At 46.1% G+C, this 26,193-nt stretch overlaps 1 protein-coding gene across 3 annotated transcripts in view; it reads left to right on the forward strand.

The window, feature by feature from the left end:
* GTF2I (general transcription factor IIi) overlaps window positions 1-26,193 on the forward strand; it is a 282,609-nt gene that overhangs the window by 92,243 nt on the left and 164,173 nt on the right. For 2 of the 3 annotated variants that reach the window (XM_063953729.1, XM_063953727.1), the window contains exons 6-9: window positions 16,040-16,068; window positions 16,334-16,376; window positions 19,034-19,077; window positions 24,460-24,537. In XM_063953729.1, coding sequence (XP_063809799.1) covers window positions 16,040-16,068; window positions 16,334-16,376; window positions 19,034-19,077; window positions 24,460-24,537 — 194 coding nt within the window. The remainder of the gene's footprint in view (window positions 1-16,039; window positions 16,069-16,333; window positions 16,377-19,033; window positions 19,078-24,459; window positions 24,538-26,193) is intronic. The other variant, XM_063953728.1, reaches the window with a different exon arrangement.

The following is a 26,193-nucleotide window of genomic DNA, read 5'->3' on the forward strand; positions in this document are numbered from 1 at the left end:
GTGTTTCCTCCTCTTCCTCTCATCACAAAAGTGTTGAGGATCATAAGACGAAGAAGAGTACAGACGATACTCGTTGTCCCAGACTGGCCTCGAAGGTCCTGGTACTCGGATCTACAAGAGATGCTCACAGGAGATCCCTGGCCTGTTCCTCTGAGGGAAGACCTGTTGCAACAGGGGCCCTGTGTATTTCAAGACTTACCGCGGTTACGTTTGACGGCATGGCGGTTGAATGCCGAATCCTAGCAAAAAAGGGGATTCCGGAAGAGGTCATCCCTACTTTAATAAAGGCTAGGAAGGAGGTGACGGTAAAACATTATCACCGTATCTGGCAAAAGTATGTGTCTTGGTGTGAGACCAAGAATGCACCTACGGAAGATTTTCATCTGGGTCGGTTTCTCCACTTCCTACAGACAGAAGTGGATATGGGCCTGAAATTAGGCTCTGTTAAGGTACAGATTTCGTCCCTCTCGATTTTCTTTCAGAAGGAATTGGCTTCTCTTCCAGAAGTCCAGACGTTTGTAAAGGGAGTGCTGCACATCCAGCCCCCTTTTGTGCCTCCAGTGGCACCATGGGACCTGAACGTGGTGTTGCAGTTCCTAAAATCACACTGGTTGAGTTAAAATTTCTTACCTGGAAGGTGGTCATGTTGTTGGCCTTAGCATCAGCAAGGCGAGTGTCAGAATTGGCGGCTTTGTCACACAAGAGCCCCTACTTGATTTTTCATGTGGATCGAGCTGAATTCAGGACACGTTCGCAATTTTTGCCTAAAGTGGTTTCTTCATTCCATATGAATCAACCTATTGTGGTGCCTGTGGCTACAAGTGACCTGGAGGATTCCAGATCCTTGGACGTAGTCAGGGCCTTAAAGATTTATGTAGCCAGGACGGCTAGAATTAGGAAAACAGAGGCTCTGTTTGTCCTGTATGCTGCTAATAAGATTGGCGCACCTGCTTTGAAGCAGTCTATTGCTCGCTGGATCTGTAATACGATTCAGCAGGCTCATTCTACGGCTGGATTGCTGGTACCAAATTCGGTTAAGGCCCATTCCACTAGGAAGGTGGGCTCTTCTTGGGCGGCTGCCCGAGGCATCTCGGCATTACAGCTTTGCCGAGCGGTGACTTGGTCGGGGTCAAACACTTTTGCTAAATTCTACAAGTTTGATACCCTGGCTGATGAGGACCTAGCGTTTGCTCAGTCGGTGCTGCAGAGTCATACGCACTCTCCCGCCCGATTGGATGCTTTGGTATAAACCCCATGGTCCTTACGGAGTCCCCAGCATCCTCTAGGACGTAAGAGAAAATAAGATTTGAAACCTACCGGTAAATCTATATCTCCTAGTCTGTAGAGCATGCTGGGCGCCCGTCCCAGTGCGGAAACTCTGCAAGACTTGTATATAGTTGTTGCTTACATAAGGGTTCTGTTACAGTTGGAATCGGTCTTGGACCGTTACTGTTATTGTTCATACGGTTAACTGGTTATGTATGATCCAGGTTACATGGTATGATTGGTGTGGGATGATATGAATCTTGCCCTTGGATTTCTAAATCCTGCCTTGTATTGTCCATCTCCTCTGGGCACAGTTCTCTAACTGAGGTCTGGAGGAGGGGCATAGAGGGAGGAGCCAGTGCACACCCATAGTAATAGCTCTTTTTAGGTGCCCTATCTCCTGCGGAGCCCGTCTATACCCCATGGTCCTTACGGAGTCCCCAGCATCCTCTACGGACTAGGAGAAATAGATTTACCGGTAGGTTTAAAATCTTATTTTTTTAACTACTTGTCATGCAGTTTTGAGCATTATAACATCAATAGTACAGCCTAATTTCACTGTAAAGTTAGTAACGTACATCACAATCTTGATAAAATAATCTTCCCTTTTAGTATTTGACTTCAGTAACACCTTTAGGGGGTATCGAATTAGCTAAGGTAATTTAATGCGGCAAATTTTCTCGCCAGGGGATATCTAATTAGCCCGAATAAGCCAGCGCGAGACACTGCTTATCGGGGATTTTGTTTCACCTGCCTCATGCGAAAACGGGGCTGTTTCTACCAATAACACACAGGTTTCACTGAGGCTGTGTGTTTTCAGGAGATAATGTGTTTCTTTTACAGGCGACCAAATTAAAAGCCTGTAAAAAAATATCGGTGAAAAACGGACGCTTTTTCGCACCCAATGTATTACCTCTAATTGGATACCCCCCTTAATATTGTAAATAATCTTTCAGAGTGTGACTTTACTCTGGTGATTATTCAGAGGCAGTCAGGAGTCCCAAAAGCTGGAACCCTGCCACAGAGTGTGATGATGATGTATGTCACATTAATTTTATTTTGCTTATTTTAAACTTGCCTTGGTGCAGACCCAGACATGTCATAATACTGTGACACCCTAAATATTGTTATATTATATTTCAAACACTGTGGCTATTTGAGCTGTATATCTTCTGTGTTTACCTATCTACTGTATATTTCTGCAGCGGGGTACACTGGGATTCCACAGGGAATACATTGGGGTGTACAGTTGGATCTTGATCCGAGGCACCAACGGGCTAAAGCTTTTAGTACAAGAAAGAAAACACAAAATTGGGCGCTAGTGTTTAAATCGGATGTTAGCCGCACGTTCCTGGGGCTTGGTTCCTCTGCCACCACTTTAATAGAACAAGAAATAAAAAAACAAACTGGAACTGCGCTTAACATCCAATTATAGACATTTATTCACTATCACAATCATTAAAAATATTTATACAATCACCGGCCGGATTTCATATATTGCACAAACAATAAATATAGTAATAAGGACCTTCAATGCCTCTATAACACATAATTAGCATACATAAATCCCTTTAAAAACGAAAATTAAGAACTTAAGTGCACACATAGTCGTTTCACTGACTATAAAACTGCTCATAGGTGACTCCTATATCTTTGCAGGCGTCCCTGCAATGTATAGTATTTTGTCTGATGTCCGTAAAATATATTTTTATAGCAGCAAAGGGATAATAAAATATTCTTATGATGCCCCTATGTCTGTGGGGTTAAACTGAATACCAGTCATTGATTAATAACCGTCCCATGAGCCGTAAGTCAGCAAAGCGATGTTAATGATGCGGTTATGGCTAGCTTTTGAATGTCCTTCCCTTTAGAACTAGGGTGTCGAGGCTGTCTCTGAATGAAAGTATGGCTACAATAATACTCTGGTCCGGGAGCGCACTCCCTATTCCTCCTTAGCACTGGGGTCCGGGTGCCGAGTTGGTTAGTTGGTTAATGAGCCGTCATACAGAGTATGCCTATCAATCGCTTTGTAAATAACTTAGCCGGCCGGCTATAAACTCACTTATCCACTCCTCCACATACGCGTTTCACCGCCTCGATATGCCGTTGGTGGCTTCCTCAGTGTTCCCAGGATGCATTGCACCGCCTCCTCTATAACCCTGCCTCCAGGCACTGGAGCTCAGTTTGTAAGTTAGTGCCTGCAGTGCAGGTCACTAACAGGTAGCGCAGCCCTGAAATGAGCTTTTCAAGAAGACTTCAAGGGCTGCATCACTTTCTATGTCATTCTGACATGCTCTGCTCCACCTCCATCACCTGTCCAGCAGCGCTGCATACTCCCACGGCCGGGTTCCCAAGTACTTGCAGCGGAGGCGCACCAGTCATCAGGCACACCCCCGCTGACGCTCTCCAGGATCACGTGGCTGCACATCAGGGAGGAGTTAAGAGGGTCCCCCAGGTGGGACCCGCCGGTTAATCGCGGTCCCAGGAGACGAACTGCGCCGCCAGAGTGGACACTGTACTGCACAGGGACCCCACTATATCCACCAGGGCAGGGAGCACAGGTCGGATTTAATAAAATCCATTTTATATAGGCTCCACAGTACTCGGTGGTGAGGACCAGCACAGGGATTAGGCGCTGGCCTGTAGCCCCTCCCCCAGCTCCGGGCGCCATCTACTGCTGGTGTTCTTGCCCTGGAGCTGCCTCACACTCTCCCTCACTCCCTGACAGAGATTTTGGCGCCATCTTCACTACTAGCTGGACTGATCTCCGTGACTGCAGGGCTCTATCTCCTCTGTAAAACCGCCTGTCTCCTCAGTGCTGTGCATTTACAGGAACTTAAGTATTCTACATGTCATTTTAGACAGTGTAAGTTAAGAACAAGTGTACTGCTATCTGAATATTTGGTACAAGTATTCTGTGATATACATCCAGTATCTACTGTGCATTGTTATATCTATACTCAAAATTATTTATATGTAAATTAATAGTCCAGTGCAGTTTTATTGTTTATATGTAATAACTTCTGCATTGTACATGTGACTGAGTGTGCCTGTAGCTGTTGTGTGGGATTCCAGTCTCTTGTATCACATATTGCTACCACTATTTCTGCTGCGGGGTACACTGGGCTCCACAGGGAATGACATTGGGGTGTAGAGCAGGATCTTGATCCGAGGCACCAACAGGCTCAAAGCTTTGACTGTTCCCAGAATGCATAGCGCCGCCTCCTCTATAACCCCGCCTCCATGCACAGGAGCTCAGTTTTGTAGTTGGTGCCATGCAGTAAGCAGGCATACAACAGAGGGGCTGCTCCAGCAGCCCTGAGAAGAAGCTTTTAAAGAAAATTGAAGACTTCAAGGGCTGCAGCAGAGACACTGACTGTATTAGATGTCAGAAATACATTGGGGATAAACCCCTGGTGCCCCCCAGCACACCAAGCTGTACCTGTATTTTGTTCTGTTTGTATTAGATGTCAGTCAGACATCTCCTGCTGCAGCTCCATCACCTCCCCCAGCGGCACTGTACACTCACGCGCCCTGGTTGCCGGGTATCTACAGCGGAGGCTCCAGTTTTCTTCCAAATTAGTCACACACACAACCACTGTTCTCCTGGATCGCGTGGCCGCACTCAGGGAGGAGGTAAGTGGGTCCCGCTGTAAATCGTGATCCCGCGCGGCCGGTGGGAGGCGGGCCGTGCACGCTGGCGTGGACACTCTGGCAGTACAGGGATCCCACTAGACCACCAGGGCATGGGCACAGGTCGGTTTTCTCTCATAAAACCGTTTATTTAAGCCCCCAGTACCCGGTGGTGAAGTCCAGCAGGGGGATAAGGCTTTGACCTGTAGCCCCTCCCCCAGCCCCAGGGCGCCATTTAGAGTAAATGTTCCCGCCCTGGAGCTGCATATCTCTCTCTCCCTCACTCCCTGTCAGCGTTTGGGCGCCATTAGGACAAGCTGTGCTGATCCTGGGACTGTTTGGGCAAATCCTCCTCTGTAAAGCCGCCTGCATGTCAGCGCTGTGCATTTTACAGGACACTTCAGTATTCTACATGTCTGCTGACAGTGTTAGTTAAGAAAAAGTGCATTTAGTCAGGGTTATTTAGTACAAGTACCCTGTGATATACATCCAGTCTTTACTGTGAATTGTTATATCTGTTGAGTGTATAGCTATACTTAGTATTACTCTGTATTGCTAGTCCAGTGCAGTTTTATTGCATGTAATAATTTCTGCATTGTACAAACTGTGACTCTGTGTGTGTGCATATAGCTGCTGTGTGACCTCCATTTCGTGTATCTCACTCAGATTGCTATCCCTATATTCTATAACCTGAGGGGGCTAAGTGTGTCAGGTTTATCATTAATATAGGTAGTTCACAGGATATACTCAGTGTGGATTTTTCTCTGTGATTTTTAGTCACCATATACCTCTAGAATTCCCTGTTTGTGCTGAAATACACTGCACAGGGGGTTCTTGTCAGGTACTGTGCTGCTGATATTGTACAGTGTTGCCTTGCATTGAGCTTTTGACTGTCAGCTACAAAGGGCAACGGTGCTGGGTCTGATCCCACACTGCGTTGTGTTGACGCTGCAGACACATTTGGGGATAACATAACAGCTGAGGGTTCAGGTTCTGGGGGTTCCTTGCCCCCCAGTGGGACTGTAGCAACGGGGGTTCAAAATGACCCTACCTTCTCCACACTATTGAATACGCTGGTAACTAGACTAACTCCCCTATGTGACCTCCTGTGCCGGTACAACCGCTTATGGTCCCTGCGGTTAACGCGCCGTGGGCAGATCAACTGTCCAATCAGTTACAGCAATTGAACCAATCACTGACTACTCAGAAGTCTAACCCTCGCCAGCCTAAGACCAAGGGGTCCTCTAAGCGGGCAATCACTTCCTCACAATCCACCAACGTCCCAGACACCTCGTCTGATGAGGATGGCGTGTATACTGACCCCACAGATTCTGATACCGATACTTCTGATGGGGAAGCTGGTGGATGTTCCTGACTTGTTGAAGGCTATCAGGCTCATTCTTCAAGTTGATGATAACCCGGAGCCTGATGCTGCCCCTAAGAAACCGGACAGGTTAAACAAGTTTTACCTCACTCTGACCATTTAGTCGACCTACGTCAGGAGTCTTGGGGAAATCCAGGAAAGAAATTCACGCCTCAGAAGAAGATGCTGGCTCGCTACCCCCTCGCTGCGGAGCTAAGTAAAAATTGGGAAACACCCCCGCCAGTGGATTCGCAGGTGGCGTGGCTGGTGGTATCCTCAGCTCTGCCGGTAACTACCGTCACGTCCCTGAGAGAGCCGACGGATAAGCGTGTGGGGGGTTGTTTAAAGGCAATTTACACCCAAACCGGTGCTGCGCATAGGCCCACCATTGCAGCGACATGGGCTGCAGAAGCTTTGGAAACGTGTGCTCAGGAGCTGGAGGCGGAGTTGCCTTCCAACGCTTCTCATCATGCTAGACAATGCTTGTCCTATATTGTCACAGCGTCTCATTACATTAAGGAGGCGGCTTCTGATGCCGGTATTCTGGCAGCCAAGGCTTCTACTACGTCCATTTTGGCCCGCCGGATTCTCTTGTTACGGTCCTGGTCTGTGGACATGGACTCTAAGAAAACCCTGGAGGTACTCCCTTTTAAGGGAGATATTCTTTTCGGAGAAGACCTCAACAAGATAGTGGCTGACTTAGCTTCTGCTAAAACAGCATGTCTGCCTAGTACTGCTCCTTCGGTGCCGAGTACTCCATTTCGCTCCTTATGTCCTTCAGGGAAAGCAAAAGGTCAGGCGTACCCGGAACAGGTTCGCACTTCCAAACCCAATAAGCCTAAACGGGCCTGGGCTGCCCGTCAGCCTGCTTCCAAAACTGACAAGCCTGCCGCATGACGGGTCGGGCCTCCCTCTGGGGGATCCCAGGGTGGGGGGCCGACTTCTAGGGTATACACAGGAATAGTTGAAGTCCACTTCCAATGCCTGGGTACGGGAAGTCACTCGAGGTTACGCCGTATCCTTCAAGAATCGTCCCCATCATCGATTTTGCCTGACAGACGTCCCTTCGGATCAGGTGAAGGCAAAGACTCTTCATTCGGTAGTACAGTCCCTCCTGGACACAGGAGTGGTAGTACAGGTGCCTGGCTCAGAGAGGCAAGGGGTACTATTCACCGCTGTTCCTAGTCCCAAAACCGAATGGGTTCTCCCAGCCCATTCTTAACCTCAAGTCCTTTAACAAATTTGTGAGGGTCTCCAAGTTTTGTATGGAAACTCTTCGCTCTATTGTTCTAGCCTTGGAACCTGGGGATTATATGGTCTCCCTGGACATACAGGATGCTTACCTGCATATTCCCATTGCAGTGTCGCATCAGCAGTACCTGAGGTTTGCGGTTGGCAACCTCCATTACCAATTTCGGGTGTTACCTTTTGGTTTGACCACGGCTCCGTGAGTCTTCACCAAGGTCATGGTGGTAATGACGGCTGTGCTCCGCCGTCAAGTGGTCAGGATCCTACCGTACCTGGACGTCTTGTTGATCCTGGCGAATTCCCCAGAAATTCTCCTACGCCATCTGGATCTGACGCTCCAGTTTCTGCAAGCCCACGGGTGGCTCATCAACTGGAAGAAATCTTCCCTGGTCCCTGCTTAGAGCATGGTGCACCTGGGGGCGTTGTTGGACGCTCACAACCAGCGGTTGTTCTTGTCTTAGGAGAAAATCCTGAAGCTTCAGGACAGGATTCGATGCTTCCTATCTCTGCTAGGTCTCATGGTGTCAGCTTTCGACATGGTGGAGTACACTCAATTCCATTCCCGCCCTCTGCAGAAGCTAATTCTTGCCAAGTGGGACGGCCTGCCTCAACGGATCAGGTCTCAAATGATCTCCTTGTTTCCGGAGGTCCGTCTGTCACTGAGTTGGTGGCTTCAGGACCAACGATTGAGCAGGGGTCGTCCCTTCTGGATCTCCAACTGGGTTCTTCTGACGACGGATGCCAGTGTGAGAGGTTGGGGTGCGGTGTTGGAGCAACACTTCCTCCAGGGTTGGTGGACCAAGGAGGAGGCTCTCCTCCCGATAAACATTCTGGAATTGTGGGCGGTGTTCAACTCATTGAACTTGGCCCAGCATTTAATACAGAACAGACCTGTTCAAGTACAGTCGGACAACGCCACAACGGTAGCTTACATCAATCATCAAGGCAGCACTCGAAGCCGCATAGCAATGAGGGAAGTATCAAGGATTCTTCAGTGGGCAGAACGCCATCTGCCAGCCATATCCGCAGTGTTCATTCCGGGGGTCCTAAACAGGGAAGCGGACTTTCTCAGTCATCAGGACGTACACGCCGGAGAATGGAGCCTCCATCCAGATGTGTTTCAACTCCTTGTGGACAAGTGGGGCCTTCCAGTTGTGGACCTGATGGCATCTCATCACAACCACAGAGTAATCAGGAAGTTCAAGCAAGAAGGAGGAATCCTACTTCTAATCGCTCCAGTGTGGCCCAGAAGGCATTTGTTCTCAGACCTTCAGGGTCTCTCGATAGAATGCCCTTTCTACTTCTGCAGCGCTCAGATCTTCTCGTTCAGGGCCCCTGTGTATATCAGGATTTAGCCCGATTGGCTTTGACGGCGTGGGTCTTGAAGCTTCCGTCTTAAGGGCCAAAAGATTTTCTGAGGCGGTCATTCAAACCATGTTGAAGGCCTGGAAACCGGCTTCTGCTCGGATTTACCATAGGGTCTGGAATTCTTACTTTGCTTGGTACGCATCTAACAATCATGACGCTTACAAGTTTAGTACGACCAAACTTTTGGCTTTTCTACAACAGGGCCTGGACTTGGGCCTTCGTCTTGCCTCCATCAAGGTTCATATTTCTGCCTTGTCGGTTTGGTTCCAGAGAAAAATTGCAACTTTACCTGATGTTCATACATTTACTTAGGGCGTGTTGCGGAATCAACCTCCTTACAACCCTCCGTTGGCTCCTTGGGACTTGTCGGTGGCTCTGGAGGCGTTGCAATGGTCTCTCCGTTTGGGTCTCTTAAATCGGCAGACCTTAAGTGGCTTTCTCTTAAGGTGTTGTTTCTGCTGACTATTGCCTCTGCCAGACGGGTGTCGGATTTGGGTTCTTTGTCCTGTAAGTCACCATATCTGATTTTTCACCGTGACCGGGCGGTTCTTAGAACACGTCCCGGGTACCTACCTAAGGTGGTGTCTTCTTTTCAACTTAATCAGGAGATTGTGGTCCCGGCCTTTGCCTCTCCTGAATTGTCTTCCAAAGAGCGGTCTTTGGATGTGCTACGGGCTCTCCGTATCTATGTGAAGAGGACAGCTCCTATCAGGAAGTCTGATTCTCTCTTTGTACTGTTTGGTTTTCACAAACGTGGCTGGCCTGCTCACAAGCAGACCTTGGCCAGATGGATTAGAATGGTGATTGCACATGCTTATGTACAGGCTGGTCGTCCAGCTCCTACTACTATTAAGGCCCAACTACTCGGTCTGTTGGACCTTCTTGGGCGGCCCGCCATGGTGCGACCCTTGAACAATTGTGCAAGGCGGCTACGTGGTCCTCAGTGAACACGTTCGTAAAGTTCTATGCCTTTGATACATCCGCCTCCCAGGATGCTTCCTTTGGACGCCGGGTACTTGTGCCCGCTACAGTGCGTCCTCTCCCATAAGGAACTGCTTTAGAACATCCCCAATGTCATTCCCTATGCTTATAGTGTTACACAGAATATACAATTTGGTATTTTTACTGTGTGTTTCAGTCACCTCATACCATTTAAATCCTCTGTTTTGTGTCCTGTGTTTACTGTCACATAACAGGCATTGTTTTTACAGGCATTGTGTTTGTCTGGCTATATTGTACTGTTACGCCCTAAGGCTACATTCCTTATAATGTCTGCCACAGAGGGCGGGAAATCTGCGGACGCTTCTGCATCCTGCAGTACTGGCACCACAGATTGCCATACATCCAGTCAACCTGCAGCACCTGTGGCCAATCAGGACCCACCTTGGGCAGCGTTCTCAAGTATGCTGAGTACACTTGTGACACGTCTTACGCCCCCTGTGGGACCTCCAGTGCCATTGCAGCCACATATTGTCCCTGTAGTTAATCCGCCCTGGGCGAATACTCTGTCTACCCAATTACAACAATTAAATCAATCCTTGGTTAGACAAAAGTCTACCCCATGCCCCTCTGGGGCCAAGGGGTCATCTAAACGGGCCATTTCTTCCTCACAATCCACTAATATTTCAGATAATTCTTCCAATGAGGATGGGGAATATACTGATCCGTCAGACACTGATACAGTTGCTTCTGAGGAGGAATCTACAACCCAGGTTGATATTCCTGACCTAGTGGAGGCTATTAAGCTAATTCTTCAAATAGATGATGACATTGAGCCTACTACTGTGTCTAAGAAACCTGATAAGTTCAAACATCCGAAGGTTGCTAAGGTAGTCTTACCATATTTTGACCACTTAATTGACATACGTCAGGAATCCTGGTCCTCACCAGGAAAGAAATTTTCCCTGTTTAAAAAGATTCTAGCTCGTTATCCTATCCCTGCGGAGTTGAGTAACAAGTGTGAAACTCCACCGCCGGTGGACTCTCATGTCGCCCGTCTTGTGGTGTCATCTACTCTACCTGTCACCACTGTCATCTCACTGAAGGAACCAACGGATAAGCGTGTGGAGGGATGCCTGAAGTCTATTTACTCTCTCTCACTGGTGCGGTACATAAAACCACTATGGCAGCCTCCTGGGCTGCGAAAGGAATTGAAGCATGGGTTCAGGCAATTGAGGATGAGCTGCCTCAGGATTTTTCTGACGCTGCCAGACAATATCTGTCTTATATTACCACAGCCTTCCGCTATATTCAGGAGGCGGCCTCTGATGCAGGTGTAATGGCGGCCAAGGAATTTACTACGTCTATCCTGGCTCGTTGAATTATGTGGTTGAGGTCCTGGAAGGTGGTCTTAGACTCCAAAAAGACCTTGGAGGTGCTCCCTTTTAAGGCAGACATCCTATTTGGGGAGGATCTGAACAAGTACCACCTTTCGTTCCTTTCGACCTCCAGGGAAAGCAAAGGGTCAGGCGTATCTGCAACAGGCTCGTGCTTCCAAAACCACTAAGCCTAAATCTAAACAATCCTGGGCTGCCCGTCAGCCTGCTTCCAAATAAGACAAGTCTGCCACATGACGGGGCGGGCCTCCCCAGGGTGGGAGGCCGACTTCTGCTGTTTCCCCAGGCCCAGTTAAAGACCACTTCGGATGCCTGGGTGCGGGAAGTTGTCTCTCATGGGTACACAATCTCTTTCAAGAGACGACCCCCGTCGCCAATTTTGTATAACAGTTATCCCTGCGGATCCGTTAAAATTGCAAGCTCTACACTTGGTTGTACAATCCCTCCTGTATACAGGAGTGGTAGTGCGGTACATCTGTCTCAGAGAGGCAGATGATACTATTCGACCCTGTTTCTAGTTCTGAAGCCAAATGGGTTCTTCCGGCCTATACTCAACCTCAAATCATTAAACAAGTTTGTGAGAGTATCCAAATTCCGTATGGAAACTTTGCGCTCTATAGTGCTGGCCATGGAACCCGAAGACTATATGGTATCCCCGGACATACAAGATGCTTACCTGCACATACCTATTGCCATGTCGCATCAGCAATATCTGCGGTTTGCTATTGGCAACCTACATTATCAATTCCAGGCACTGCCTTTTGGATTGGCCATGGCCCCTTGGATCTTCACCAAGGTCATGGCTGTGATGACGGCTCTTCTCCGCCGTCAGGGAATCAGGATCCTGCCGCATCTGGACGACTTGCTGATCCTGGCGAACTCCCAAGAGGTTCTCCTCAGTTATCTGGAACTGACGGTCCAATTCCTACAAGCCCCCGGGTGGGTCATCTACTGGAACAAGTCCTCGCTGGTCCCTGATTGGATCGTGGTGCACCTGGGAGCACTACTGGACACACACAACCAACGATTGTTTCTGTCTCCAGAGAAAGTCCTGAAACTTCAGGACAGGATCAGATATTTTCTCTCTTGCCCAAGAGTGTCGATACACTCTGCGATGCAAGTACTAGGCCTCATGGTGTCGGCTTTCGACATGGTAGAGTACGCTCCATTTCATTCCCGCCCTCTGCAGAGGTTAATCCTTTCCAAGTGGGACGTCCTGCCTCATCAGATCAGGTCTCAAATGATCTCCTTGACTCCTGAGGTTCGTCTGTCACTGAGCTGGTGGCTACAGGACCAACAGTTGAGCAGGGGCCGTCCCTTCTGGATCTCCAACTGGGTCCTCCTGACAACGGATGCCAGTCTGCGGGGTTGGGGCGCGGTGTTGGAGCAACACTCTCTCCAGGGTTGGTGGACCAGGGAGGAGTCTCTCCTCCCGATAAACATTCTGGAATTGCGGGCAGTGTTCAATGCGTTGACACTGGCCCTGCCCCTAGTACAGAACAGGCCTGTTCAGGTACAATCAGACAACGCCACCACGGCGGCGTACATAAATCATCAAGGCGGCACTCGAAGCCGCATGGCAATTCTGGAAGATTCAAAAATCCTCCGTTGGGCGGAACGCCATCTGCCAGCAATATCAGCAGTGTTCATCCCTGGAGTCCTCAACTGGGAAGCGGACTTCCTCAATCGTCAGGACAATCACGCCAGAGAGTAGAGTCTTCACCCGGAAGTCTTGGGGGGCCTACCAGATGTAGACCTGATGGCGTCTCGACACAATCACAAGGTTCCGGTCTTCGAATCATGGACAAGGGATCCTCAAGCAGCATTTGTGGATGCACTGGCAATTCCATGGAACGTTCAGCTGCCATACGTGTTCCCTCCAGTGTGACTCATGCCCAGGGTACTATGGAAGTTCAAGAAAGAAATAGGAATACTACTTCTAGTTGATCCAGCGTGGCCTAGACGGCATTGGTTCTCAGACCTGCAGGGTCTATCAATAGAGCGTCCTCTTATTATTGTTTATTTTATTAACAGTTTCTTATATAGCGCAGCAAATTCTGTTGCGCTTTACAATTGTAAATAACAATGATATAACAAAACTGGGTAATAACAAACAGTCATAGAGATAGGAAGGTCCTGCTCATAAGCTAACAATCTATAGGGAAATATGCATAGATACACAAGGATAGGTACTATCTATTGCATACTTTTCCGCCAAATTGCAAAGGTTCTTGGTGGGCTGTATGACATGGTCATACAGCAATGATGAAACGGGGTCGAGAGGAAGGGAAAGGGAAAAATAAGAAGACATGTGAGGATATGTGTGGACTGTGCAAAGTGGATGCAATTTGATAGGAAGGTTTATGAAAGTTATGTGGGCGGTTCTGGAATTTGATATGCTTGCCTAAAGAGGTGAGTTTTCAGGGAACGCTTGAAGGTTTGGAGACTAGAGGAGAGTCTTATTGTGCGTGGTAGGGCATTCCACAGAGTGGGTGCAGCCCAATGAAAGTCCTGCAATCATGAGTGGGAGCGAGTAATGAGTGTGGATGAGAGACGCAGGTCTTGTGAAGAGCGAAGAGGTCGGGTTGGGAGATATTTTGAGATAAGCAAAGTGATGTACGTTGGTGTAGTTTGGTTAATGGCCTTGTGTGTGAGTAAAAGTATTTTATATTGAATACGGTAAAATACAGGTAACCAATGGAGGGACTGACAGAGTGGATCTGCAGACGATGAACGTCTAGCAAGGAAGATTAGCCTCACAGCTGCATTCAGAATGGTTTGTAGTGGTGAGAGTCTCGTTCTGGGAAGACCAGTTAGGAGACTATTGCAATAATCAATGCGGGAGATAATGAGAGCATGGATTAGAGTTTTAGCAGTGTCTTGTGTAAGCTATGGTCGTATTTTGGATATGTTTTTTAGATACATGTAACATGATCTTGAGACAGGTTGAATGTGGGGAACAAAGGACAGATCAGAGTCAAGGATGACACCTAGGCAGCGAGCTTGTGGGGTAGGGTAGATTGTCGAGTTTTCAACAGTGATAGAAATATCAGGTTGTTACCTACTATTGGCCGGTGGAAATATAATTAACTCTGTTTTTTAAATATTAAGTTTGAGGTGGCGAGATGTCATCCAAGATAAAATGGAAGAAAGGCCTCTTCTAATTCCTCAATGCTCAGATCTCCTCGTTCAGAGCCCTTGTGTTTATCTGGACCTGGCCAGACTGGCTTTGACGGCGTGGCTCTTGAAGCTTCACTCTGAGGCGGTTATTCAAATTATGTTGAAGGCTCGCAAACCGGCTTCTGCACGGATTTATTACAGGGTCTAGAACTCTTACTTCACATGGTGTGCTGCTAAGAATTATGATGCCTATTCGTTCAGAACTTCTAGGTTTTGGCTTTTCTGCAACAAGGTCTAGGTTTATGCCTTCGTCAGGTCTCTCTCAAGGTTCATATATCTGCCTTGTCATTGTGGTTTCAGAGGAAAATTGCGTCTATTCCTGATGTTCATACTTTCACTCAGGGCGTTTTATGAATTCAGCCTCCCTATGGCTCCATGGGACCTGTCTGTTGTCTCAAATACCCTATAAGAAGCTCCATTTGAACCTCTTGAGTCTGTGGATCTTAAATGTCTTACACTTAAGGTTGTGTTTTTATTGGCTATTGCCTCTGCTAAGAGAGTGTCGGACTTAGGCGCCTTGTCCTGTCGTCCACCCTTTCTGATTTTTCACCGTGACCGGGCAGTTCTTCGAACTCGCCCTGGTTATCTACCTAAAGTGGTATCATCTTTTCATCTTAACCAAGAGATTGTGGTTCCGGCCTTTATCTCTTCAGTTTGTCCTCCAAAGAGCAGTCTTTGGATGTGGTACGGGCTCTCTGTATGTACGTAGAGAGAACTACCTCCCTCAGTAGGTCAGATACCTTTTTTTGTACTCTTTGGTTTTTACAAACGTGGCTGGCCTGCAAATAAGCAAACCTTGGCCAGATGGATTAGAATGGTGATTGCACAAGCCTATGCACAGGCTGGTCTTCCAGCTCCTGCTATCAAAGCCCATTCTACTCGGTCTGTTGGACCTTCTTGGGCGGCCCATCATGGCGTGTCCGCTGAACAATTGTGCAAGGTGGCTACGTGGTCCTCAGTGAACACGTTCATCAGGTTCTATGCCTTTGATACTTCCGCCTCCCCGGATGCTTCCTTTGGACGCCGGGTTCTTGTGCCCGCTACGGTACGTCCCCTCCTAGTAGGAACTGCTTTAGGACATCCCCGATGTATTCCCTGTGGAATCCCAGTGTACCCCGCTGCAGAAAAGGAGATTTATGGTAGACTTACCATGGTTAAATCTCTTTCTGCGAGGTACACTGGATTCCACAGGGCGCCCACCCTGACGCACTTAGCTTCTTTGGGTTTGTATGGCATTAGCCGCTGGTCCCTTCTCCTGTCGTGAGAATGTGGTTCTATGTGACTAACATCTATCGTCTCTTTTACCTGCTACTGCATTGGACTGGTTAACGAAACTGAGCTCCAGTGTCTGGAGGCGGGGTTATAGAGAAGGCGGTGCAATGCATCCTGGGAACAGTCAAAGCTTTAGCCCGTTGGTGCTTTGGATCAAGATCCAACTCTGCACCCTGATGTATTCCCTGTGGAATCCAGTGAACCTCGCAGAAAGAGATTTAACCATGGTAAGTCTACCATAAATCTCCTTTTCCTATCTGTTGTAATGTAGTGGAAGACCGTTCTAGAATTCTTCTGTATATTGAAACTCTGCTATTTTAATTTATATTATGAAATAATTACTATTTTGTGTTTTTCTTGTTTTATGACACAGACCGTTTCTTGATGGGATCAATTTAAAAGGTAAATACCTAACTATGGGAAGGAAGGGCTTTTTTGTTTAAGTTCAGTACTAAACAGTGCATGCTGACCTGGTAAATGCCCATGGCCTGTGACCATAAAATAATATTATTTTATATGGGGGAAGAATGTTTCAAAAGGAATCTAGATGTATTGCTGTGTTGCATCTTTGTTATAGCATACTCTACACCACATTTTACTTCCCGCTTTATTCACTGAATACCTTAGATGACATTTGTAGTAAAATATTTTCTGTAATCTGTTGTAGATGAAAGCAATACAGCTGAGACAGAAGCATCTTACTCAGAAAGGTACTCATACCTATGACATATTATATGAACCTTTACAACTGGCAAATTACATTACTTTCAAATGCAGTCTTGTGTATTATTGCACTTAGGGGGTCATTCAGACCCGATCGCATGTTGCATTTTTTTTGCAGCCGTGCGATCTGGTTTAAACAGCGCATGCGCATGGCCCGCAATGCCGAGCAGCAACGCATCTAACAAAGAAAGGCAGAAGGCGTTCGTGGGTGGCAACTCACCAGTTTCCGGTAGTGTCCGGAAAAACGCAGGCGTGCCCAGCCGTTACGGAGGAGGTTTCCTGACGTTGCCACCTGTCCGGATCGTCGCAGCGGGTGAGTAAGTCCTGAGCTGTGCAGAAACTGCACAAACTTTTGTTTGTGCAGCTCACTGCACAGCCGATTTCACCCCTGCAAAGCTCTTACCCCATCCCCTGTAGGCGGCGATTACCTGGTCGCAGCAGTGCAAAAAATAGCCTGCGCGCGACTTGGTCTGAATTAGGCCCATAATGTTAATGTTCTTTTTTACATTTATGTAACTGCATTTTAAATAGGTTGAATTAGTTCTTACAGGTTTATGCCTCGCTTTGCAGTATAAAATTGTAATGCTGCGTTTGAAATTTTAGAATGCAGTATAACCTTCTTCTCATGCACTGAGGTTCTCTATCAGTAAAATAGATTGTATTGGCATTACTGTTAGTGTAAAATTCAAAAGTATATCGAAAATGTGGAGGTGAAAGCAAAAAAAAAAAAATATTAAGCACTTTTCCATCTTGTGGTTATATATTGAATTGTTCTTGGCACTTTAGCCTCATTAAAACAATGATAAGAAAACTTGTATTTAATTGAATTGCCCAGATGTTATATGTCACATCACATGTGCGTTGCTATGGTGATATGACAGTTGGAAAACAAATCACTAGTATCTTGAATCCGTCTCTAAGGAAAATTATTATAGGAAAATTATAAGGAAAATCTTTTCATGATTATGATTTAATTTACAAAAATAAACCAATAAAGCGCACCTTGTTGTTAAAAGGATTTGCACCTTTAAATAGAATTTAGGACCTTATTCAGCTGAAGACGCATCTGAGATGTGTCCGCTTTTCCACGGTTTTCTGGTTAGTGCGCAGGGCCCGCACTGCGCATGCAGGGAGATGCGATCGCATCTCAATAATGCGAATTCCACTGCCTGATGGACAGGCAGAGACATTTGCTGGGCGATTGGGGCCGGTGACGCGATGTTGCAGGGCTGTTCATCAAAAATGGAGGCAAGTCTGGGCCATTTTTGGAGCGGCCTTGTGACGTCACATGCGGCTGCTGCCACGTGAAACATAGCAGCGGCCTGACTGCTTTCGCAGCCAGGCTGCAGAGGCAGGGTCTTCCCTTATTTAGCGATGCAATCAAATTGCTATTGCATTGCTTGCCGCCATTAGCATGCCGGGCGGCCCCCAGCATGCGATTGCAAGCAGTTGCAGTGATGCTTTAATTATCCAAGTTTGAAAAATGAGAAAGCACATTTGTTATGGTTTTGGTGTGAGGCTTCACTAGATGATTTCATTAAATTCTGCTCTGGAAGCATTGGCGTTTCTATCATGGGTGCAATGTGTGCGGTGCACAAGGGCCCCTGGGTCCAGGGGGGGCCCAGACCGCACACACTGCACCCATATTTTCATACTCACCGTTCCAAAGTCCACCGCTGGGCGCTGCAGCGGCAGCCGTCGCGGCAAAGAAACACTTCCAAAAATTGGCGCTGTGCATGCGCAGTACGACTTTTGTCTCCAAAACATGGCGGGCATGTTTCGGGAGACCTGCACATGCGCAGTAGACACCAGCATATTGCCGGAACCTACAATGCCGTGGAGAGGAGGGGGCCCACCCGGATTCTGCACACGGGCCCCCTCCTCTCTTAAGACGCCCCTGTCTGGAAGCCAATTGTTAGGTGTCGTTTCAGTTTCAATGACATTGTATAAATAATGTAAAACATTTATACTACATACACTTACAGATTATTGCCAGTTATTTATATAGCGCGCACATATTCTGCAGTGCTCCACAGAGAATATTTGGCCATTCACACCAGTTTACACTCTATAATCCCTACCACATGTACTGTACATGTACACATTCACACTAGGGTTAATTTTGTTTGGAGCCAATTAACCTACCAGTATTTTTTTTTATTGTGGGAGGAAACCGGAGTACACGGAGGAAACCCTCGCAAGCACAGGGAAAATATATTTACGTTGTCGATTACAAAAAATAGTGTAATCTGATAAAAGGATCTGTAACCTTAGTTATGTTGAAGTTATAAATTCATCACTCTAGGTACAGCGTTGTGATTAGTGTGGAGGTTATATTTCAATTATGATGGGCCTAAGTTTAGTTGTGATGTATCGCTATGGCTACCGTGGCTTTACATGTACAATTTTGTGTATGAAAATTAAAATATGGCCTCCTTACTGATCAGCACCCTGTATCTACAGTGAACGCTAAATGCATTGTATGTGCGAAAAAAATGTGCACTGCGTAGAAATGGGAAATGGAAGCTACCTAATAGACTCTGTAGGTTACCTTTATTTTAGTTTGCCAATTGTTCTTATAGCATGTGAATACTTGGATAGAGTGTTTATTCTGAAACTCTTTTACTCTTTTGCCATGTCGAAGCTACTATCCTGTACAGGTGAAAGCGGAGCCAAGTGAGGACTCTGGTATGTCGCTATATTGTTATGTCTATTCATTACCTATTTCTACAGTATTAAACATCAAAAAAACATCTTACGTTTTGTAGCTTGTATTAAGGGGAATACAATCAGTGTCCATAGATGACAGCAGCCAGATAATATTTGAGCTTACGATGGTATCAAGGCAAGTTTATCAAAGAACCAAATCTAATTTTGCAGTACATTAAACAAATACTAGATATGTAATAGCTAGAAGCTGGAGTGTTTGCTGTGGGCAATTTAAACATGCATGGGATAGACATAAGGATATCCTTACAAAGAAATAAGGATCAATTAAGGTTAGAGATTAAAAAAAAAAAAAGGGACAGACTAGATAGGCCAAGTAGTTCTTATCTGTCGACAAATTCTATGTTTCTATGTTTCTCCACTTGATCTAACTCAAATTTTTGACACATCTCCCCCATAGTCTTTCATTGGCTTTGTTTGCGCATGAGTAGTGAAGATGTAGTTCTTTGGCTAAGACTCTGGCAATATCGGTGACTTTTATTGCTGATTTACTGTACACTGAAAAACTACTGAATGATTTTGTGAGAAAATGTATAAAACAATGTCAGGTTTGTAACTGTGTCTGTTCCCAGAGGGGACACTAGTGGGTCAGTGGTGGTGCGGTGGAGGAAACGAGGCTGTAGTAAATTCCTGCGCATGTGCGCAATGATGTTTATTTAGCACACAGAGGTATGAACAGTAACTGGAGCACAATGACAATACTGATGGTTTGAGCAAGGAAGCTGACAGAGGTATAACAACAGTCACAGGTGATGGTCTGGAAACCAGTGAGATTAACAACAGTGATGATCGGCTTGGAAGCCGATGGCAAACATCGATGGTCGACTTGGAAGTAGATGGTAACAGGATCAAATATGCAGATGATAGTAATGCAACTGATGACAGTGAATACAGGCAATAAGTAACTCCGGTGATTGGTCTGGAAACCAACAGCGATAGATCCACACAGTCTGTATATATACACAAGTCCACAAAGCCAAGCAAGGCTTGTGTGCAGACACAGCGCAGGGTTGGGTGTTACAGGTCAGCTGACCGCAAGTGTCATGGCGGCGCCCATGCTGCACAGATGGCGGGAACACAGCGGGGTACACACTGGATAGACTTCAGGGGTACACAATGACAATGGCCACCGTGCCCGCGGACAGAGCATTCATGCAGCTGCAAACTGGGGCCGTGACCTCCGGGGGCCTGCACACCAGCGCACTGGTATGTGAGATGCCACTGAACGCCGATCCCTGACAAACAAGTTTCTCTAATTCAGAAAAAGATAATCTGCTTCCAATGTCATTTTTCTTCCATCATTTGTATAGTTTTTACAATACATTTTGTTTATATTCCACGTTGTCAGTGTTACGCTAGTGATTTCCTTTTGCAGTTGTTTAATTGCAGTATATACTTCAGGGACGTGCAGTCAGGGGAGGCAGGGGAGGCATTGCCTCCCCTGTCATAATGATGAAAATAATAGAAAGAAGATACTTATGACACATATTCTGTGTCATAAGTATCTGCTTTAGCCTTAATATTATTTTAATCATATTTATCTTTATTAAAAAACCTGTTTTAAAGTGTTTTGGAAGCACCTTTCTTGGTGCCTCCCGATGTCAGCGTGACCGGGCCGGAAGCGGGGGGCGGGGGCCAGGCGATGGACAGCAAACACCCATTGAAAAAATCCCTGTAAGCAGCACCTAGTAGAAGTGCCGCTTTGACAAGGGCGTGCTTTCAGCTCATATGAAAGTACGCCCCTGTCACTTTAGTCGGAATCGATTGGCCAGTGGTTGAATCGGGAGGGGGGCACCAAGGAACATGCCCCACCATCCCTGCCTGCCCGTCCCCCAGCCCGTCCCCCTGTATAGTGACAGACCTGAGAGGGGGGTGCCCGGTGCCGTCAGAACTTGAAATGTTTTTCTGTTAGCCGGCGCCTACGCAGTGACCGCAGTACGGCTGGCCACAGCAATGCGGATCACCCGGCAGCAGTTCCCCGCACTGGGCAACTTGGAGGCCATCCACGCAGCACGGAGCAGTGGAACTCCAGGGCGGTGGTGCTCCCTTCTCCCTCTACACCCACTTCAAGCATCGCGGCCCAGGGGAGCATGAGGTGAGTGCGGGCTCTGCTGCCCCTGTGCCTCCACCCTTCTCAGGGACAATGCCTGCCATACTGTGTAAAAAGGGGGCAATGCCTGCTGTACTGTGTAAAAAGGGGGCAATGCCTGCTGTACTGTGTAAAAAGGGGGCAATGCCTGCTGTACTGTGTAAAAAGGGGGCAATGCCTGCTGTACTGTGTAAAAAGGGGGCAATGCCTGCCGTACTGTGTAAAAAGGGGACAACGCCTGACCATACTGTGTAAAAAGGGGACAATGCCTGCCGTAATGTGTAAAAAGGGGACAATGCCTGCTGTACTGTGTAAAAAGGGACAATGTCTGCCGTAATGTGTACAAAGGGGACAATGCTTGCCATACTGTGTAAAAAGGGGACAATGCCTGCCGTAATGTGTAAAAAGGGGACAATGCCTGCCGTAATGTGTAAAAAGGGGACAACGCCTGACCATACTGTGTAAAAAGGGGACAATGCCTGCTGTGATGTGTAAAAAGGGGACAATGCCTGCCGTAATGTGTAAAAAGGGGACAATGCCTGCCGTAATGTGTAAAAAGGGGGACAATGCCTGACCATACTGTGTAAAAAGGGGACAATGCCTGCCATACTGTGTATAAAGGGACAATGCCTGCCGTACTGTGTAAAAAGGGGACAATGCCTGCTGTACTGTGTAAAAAGGGGACAATGCCTGCCATACTGTGTAAAAAGGGGCCAACGCCTGCCATACTGTGTAAAAAGGGGACAATGCCTGCTGTACTGTGTAAAAAGGGGACAATGCCTGCCGTACTGTGTAAAAAGGGGCCAAAGCCTGCCATACTGTGTAAAAAGGGGCCAACGCCTGCCGTACTGTGTAAAAAGGGGACAATGCCTGCTGTACTGTGTAAAAAGGGGACAATGCCTGCCGTACTGTGTAAAAAGGGGACAATGTCTGCTGTACTGTGTAAAAAGGGGACAATGCCTGCCGTACTGTGTAAAAAGGGGACAATGCCTGCCGTACTGTGTAAAAGTGAGCTCTACCTGGCGTAATGTGTGACAGGGGTTCTACCTTGTGTAATGTGTGTGAGTGGCGCTACTGTGCGGCGTAATTCGAATAATGGAGACTATTGTACAGTTTAATATGCATTGGTATTATTTTGTGGCCACGCCCTATCCCCATGAAGCCATGCCCCTATATTTTTTTGCACGCACTGGCCCTATTTTAAATACGAGGAGGGGGGTGCCAATGCTGTTTCTTATACACTTATACAACATGACGGTCCGTCATGTCATATAAGATTTCCTCCAACCTCCCGGCATCCTCCCCGTTGGTAAGATAGTATTAGATATATCGTATGCCGTTTTTTTTGCATACGATGTATCTTTTACTTTCCCATCCATTAACTGCGGGATCCGACATATAACGAGTTCAGCACTCGTGATATGTCGGATCTAGGGGGATCCGATCCAATGCACATGGAAACGTGCATCGGATCGGGGGGAAAGCACACCAAAAATGCCCGATTTCACCCAATATATCGGGACGAATGCCAGAATTGGGCTGAAAGCCGGCATTATCGGTCTAATGTATGGGGCCCTTAAGCGCCACACTGCAGTTCTAGGCCCAGGACCAGGTAAGTAAATAGCACTATAATGTAATTCACTGCCTATCCCTATTACCCTTTATTTCTCTCTGTCATAATCTCACCCACTGCTACTGCTGTTACCCGTTCCCTGGCGTCACTCCCTGTCTCCCGCTGCTGTTACCCTTTCCCTGGCATCACTCCCTTTCACCCGCTGCTGTCACCTTTTCCCTGGCGTCACTCCCTGTCACCCGCTGCTGTCACCATCTCCCTGTCACCTTCTCCCTCTCACCCACTGCTCTCAACTACCTGGTGTCACCGTGTCCCTGTCACCCTCTCCCTCTCACCCACTGCTGTCAACTACCTGGCGTCACCATCTCCCTGTCACCCACTGCTGGCTATTTTGTTGTCCAGGACTTCCATTAAATTAATAGCGCCGCACCCACGGCGCTATTAAGTTAATGGAAGCCCTGGACAACAAAATTGCATTTATGTCCTCCTCCCACTCCCTCCCCAGTCCTAAACACTAATATTTATTTTATAAAAATGTACAATATATTAGCCGCCTGCTCATCACAAGTCTTCTGAGCAGGCTGGCTGCAGACATTGACATCGACGGTATTAGACTGAGATGCGAATTAGTGGCGGGGGGCCTGGGCAGTTGATGGTGGGTGATTTTGTAAGCCATCGGTGGGGGCAGTGGCCATTAGTGGTGGGGGTAGCGGGCATCAGGGATGGCGACGGTAGCGGGCATTGGTTCCACGGTGGTAGGTTTCGTTGGCAGGACTTGGCGGACATTATGGCTGCAGTGCCTCACCAGCCACTGACCTCACCGCACGCCACTGATATACTTGTTGTTGCTGCCTCTTCCTGCTTCGCCTCAATATAATGATACGGTATGTGCGGGTATAATACATCTACCCTGCATTCACTTATGCTCATCACGTACACAAACGAATAACGTTAAAGTGTGATGAATACAAATCCCCTGTGCTGCACAATTAACGGCTTAATGACCTTGAATATTATTTGTCTTTATGAGCAGACCTATGTACCAGTTAACTTACAATACCTATTACCTATAATTAAAAGAATCTTATGCTAAGTTTTATATTATCTTTTTTTATGACAAATAGTGCTTTAATTTCTTGTAGTTTCATTTTGAGCATTATAAAATCTAAATTATACCTAAATAGAAAAATAAATTCACTATATGAATGTTTATGAATTTTAAGCCAAAAGCGTTCTCTGTTTCTCTAGTTTTGCTAACATGTTAGTTTTCTATAGCTTTATAGAAAGTTATATTGTCCAGAAGAGATGCTATATTTTGTTTATAAGGTTTTCCTTTTATCCTATTTTCTTTCTTTTTTATTTTACTTTTATACTCTACAAATAAATTTTTATACTTAAGACACGTGTGTTTATTTATGTTTTGTTATCTCCCGTGATCAGCAAGTTTTCATGTTAAGATTCCCCAACTTGCCATATCTGAACATTTTTGGGTCAGAATCGGCGAATCGAGATTGGCAAAATCCAACATGTTTACCAGTCAACTGATGCAGTATTCTGCAGAACAGAGAATTGGCCCAATTAATTGCTGTATACTTTGCAATTGCCAGACATTCATAAACGGCTATAAATTCACTATTTTAATATAAAAACAGAAGAATGACCGTATAATTTTTAATTGCAGAAAATTCATTTGCACTAACCACAGTGACAATAAAAGAAGAGGCTGAAGACCAGGATTACTATAAATTTAATTTCCAAGGTAATGATTTTTTTTAAAATTCCAAATATGAACTATTTAGAAATCAAACATGTGCAGTTCTGTAAAAAGCTTTGTATTTTACAGGAGTCCATGAATCCATGTGCCATATCAATCAGTCATCTTAATTTAGTGAGGCTGAAAAGTAGCAGCAGTATTTCCACTGAGATTGCAATTCTAACATCCTTTCATGCAGGGATAGACTGCTTTATTACTCCAATTTTATAAATACTTCATAACAGTACTGGACAATAGACCTTCAATTTGCAGTTTATTTTAGCTACTGCATATATTGCCTGTACTAGTTTATATTGCCATAACTGGGCATATACAGAATCTAGAGAAAATACTGTATGCGTGTATAAAGAATCCTCATTGGCAGTATAGTGAAATTGACTTATTTTGTTGTGCTTCAATATTGTTCACTTAAGACCAATGAATCATAGTTTGCGGCATAGGCAACTTTTGGCTTGACGGGGAGCATATATGGGTAAAATAGGCATCACAGGCCCAGGGTTTCTTGCGTTGATCTTATTAAGCCCATCAGATCTGCCACATGTCCCTTACATGCCATCAGACCCCTCAACATGCCTCTTTTGTTCCGATAAGAACTCCCTTTGCCGAATTCTGCTCCCCCTGCAGACGCCTCTCTCCCCCCCGGCTAGGCTACTGATCACATTGCTATGTTCAGATTGAAAGCGTGCTACCTCAGTTTTAACACTTACCAGAATATTTTATGTATTCAGACTACACGTTGTGTAAATTACTATAAATCTAATAATCAGCATAAGTGATTTTAAAAATTCTCCAAGTAATCTCTCATTATATAAAACAGGACTACCAGAGGCTCAGGAAATACAATTGATTAAATAAGAACACCTGAGTTAAAGGACACAGGTTATTCGTTATGAAACAGGATTCATTGATAATATAGTATTACATGCAAATGTCAAATGGTTTGCATCAATACAGAAACTTGTGTGCAACACGCTAAACATACAGTAAAACAGCACTTGCCTTATATTCCACTTATGTCCATTGTTAAATACAGAAAAAAGGGGTTGCATATTACAGTTCATGAATCATACTCCATATTTATGAGAGTTTAAGAATGACAGGACCAAGGAATTCACAATCCCCAACTGTAATAAGGATTCAGTGTGGTCTTCCACTAACAAAAGCCTCAGGTCGAATGAAATGGATGAGTATTGGATGAACCTGAAGAGCCCTTCCTTCCTTTTTCATTCAGAACATTCTTCCTTCAAGTCAAGTTTTCACTCTCAACAATGTTGAAGTTTCATAGAAATGTAAAAAAACAAAGGTTCTATAGTATAAAATCATTTATTACAGATCACATGACAAACATACAAAATCCTCTAAAAGAAAGAGGAAGAGATCCATGTTTATCCAATTCTCACACTTATTTCATTTGCCCTGAGACTGTAAGCGCTTTGGTTATTGGGTGACCCAGTTGAATCCTTGTTACTGGTGGTGATGGTTGATTGCTGGTTTGTCACAGTATGAGGAATATTCAATTGTTTGAAAAGTCAGTTGGGTGTCTGTTTTTTCCTATCTAAGATACAGGAAAAAACAGACACCCAAACGACTTTTCAAACATTTGAATTCCCCCCTGTATGTACTATGATTCATGAACTAATA

Source organism: Pseudophryne corroboree, chromosome 2, assembly GCF_028390025.1.
Source record: "Pseudophryne corroboree isolate aPseCor3 chromosome 2, aPseCor3.hap2, whole genome shotgun sequence".
Taxonomy (NCBI): Eukaryota; Metazoa; Chordata; class Amphibia; order Anura; family Myobatrachidae; genus Pseudophryne; species Pseudophryne corroboree.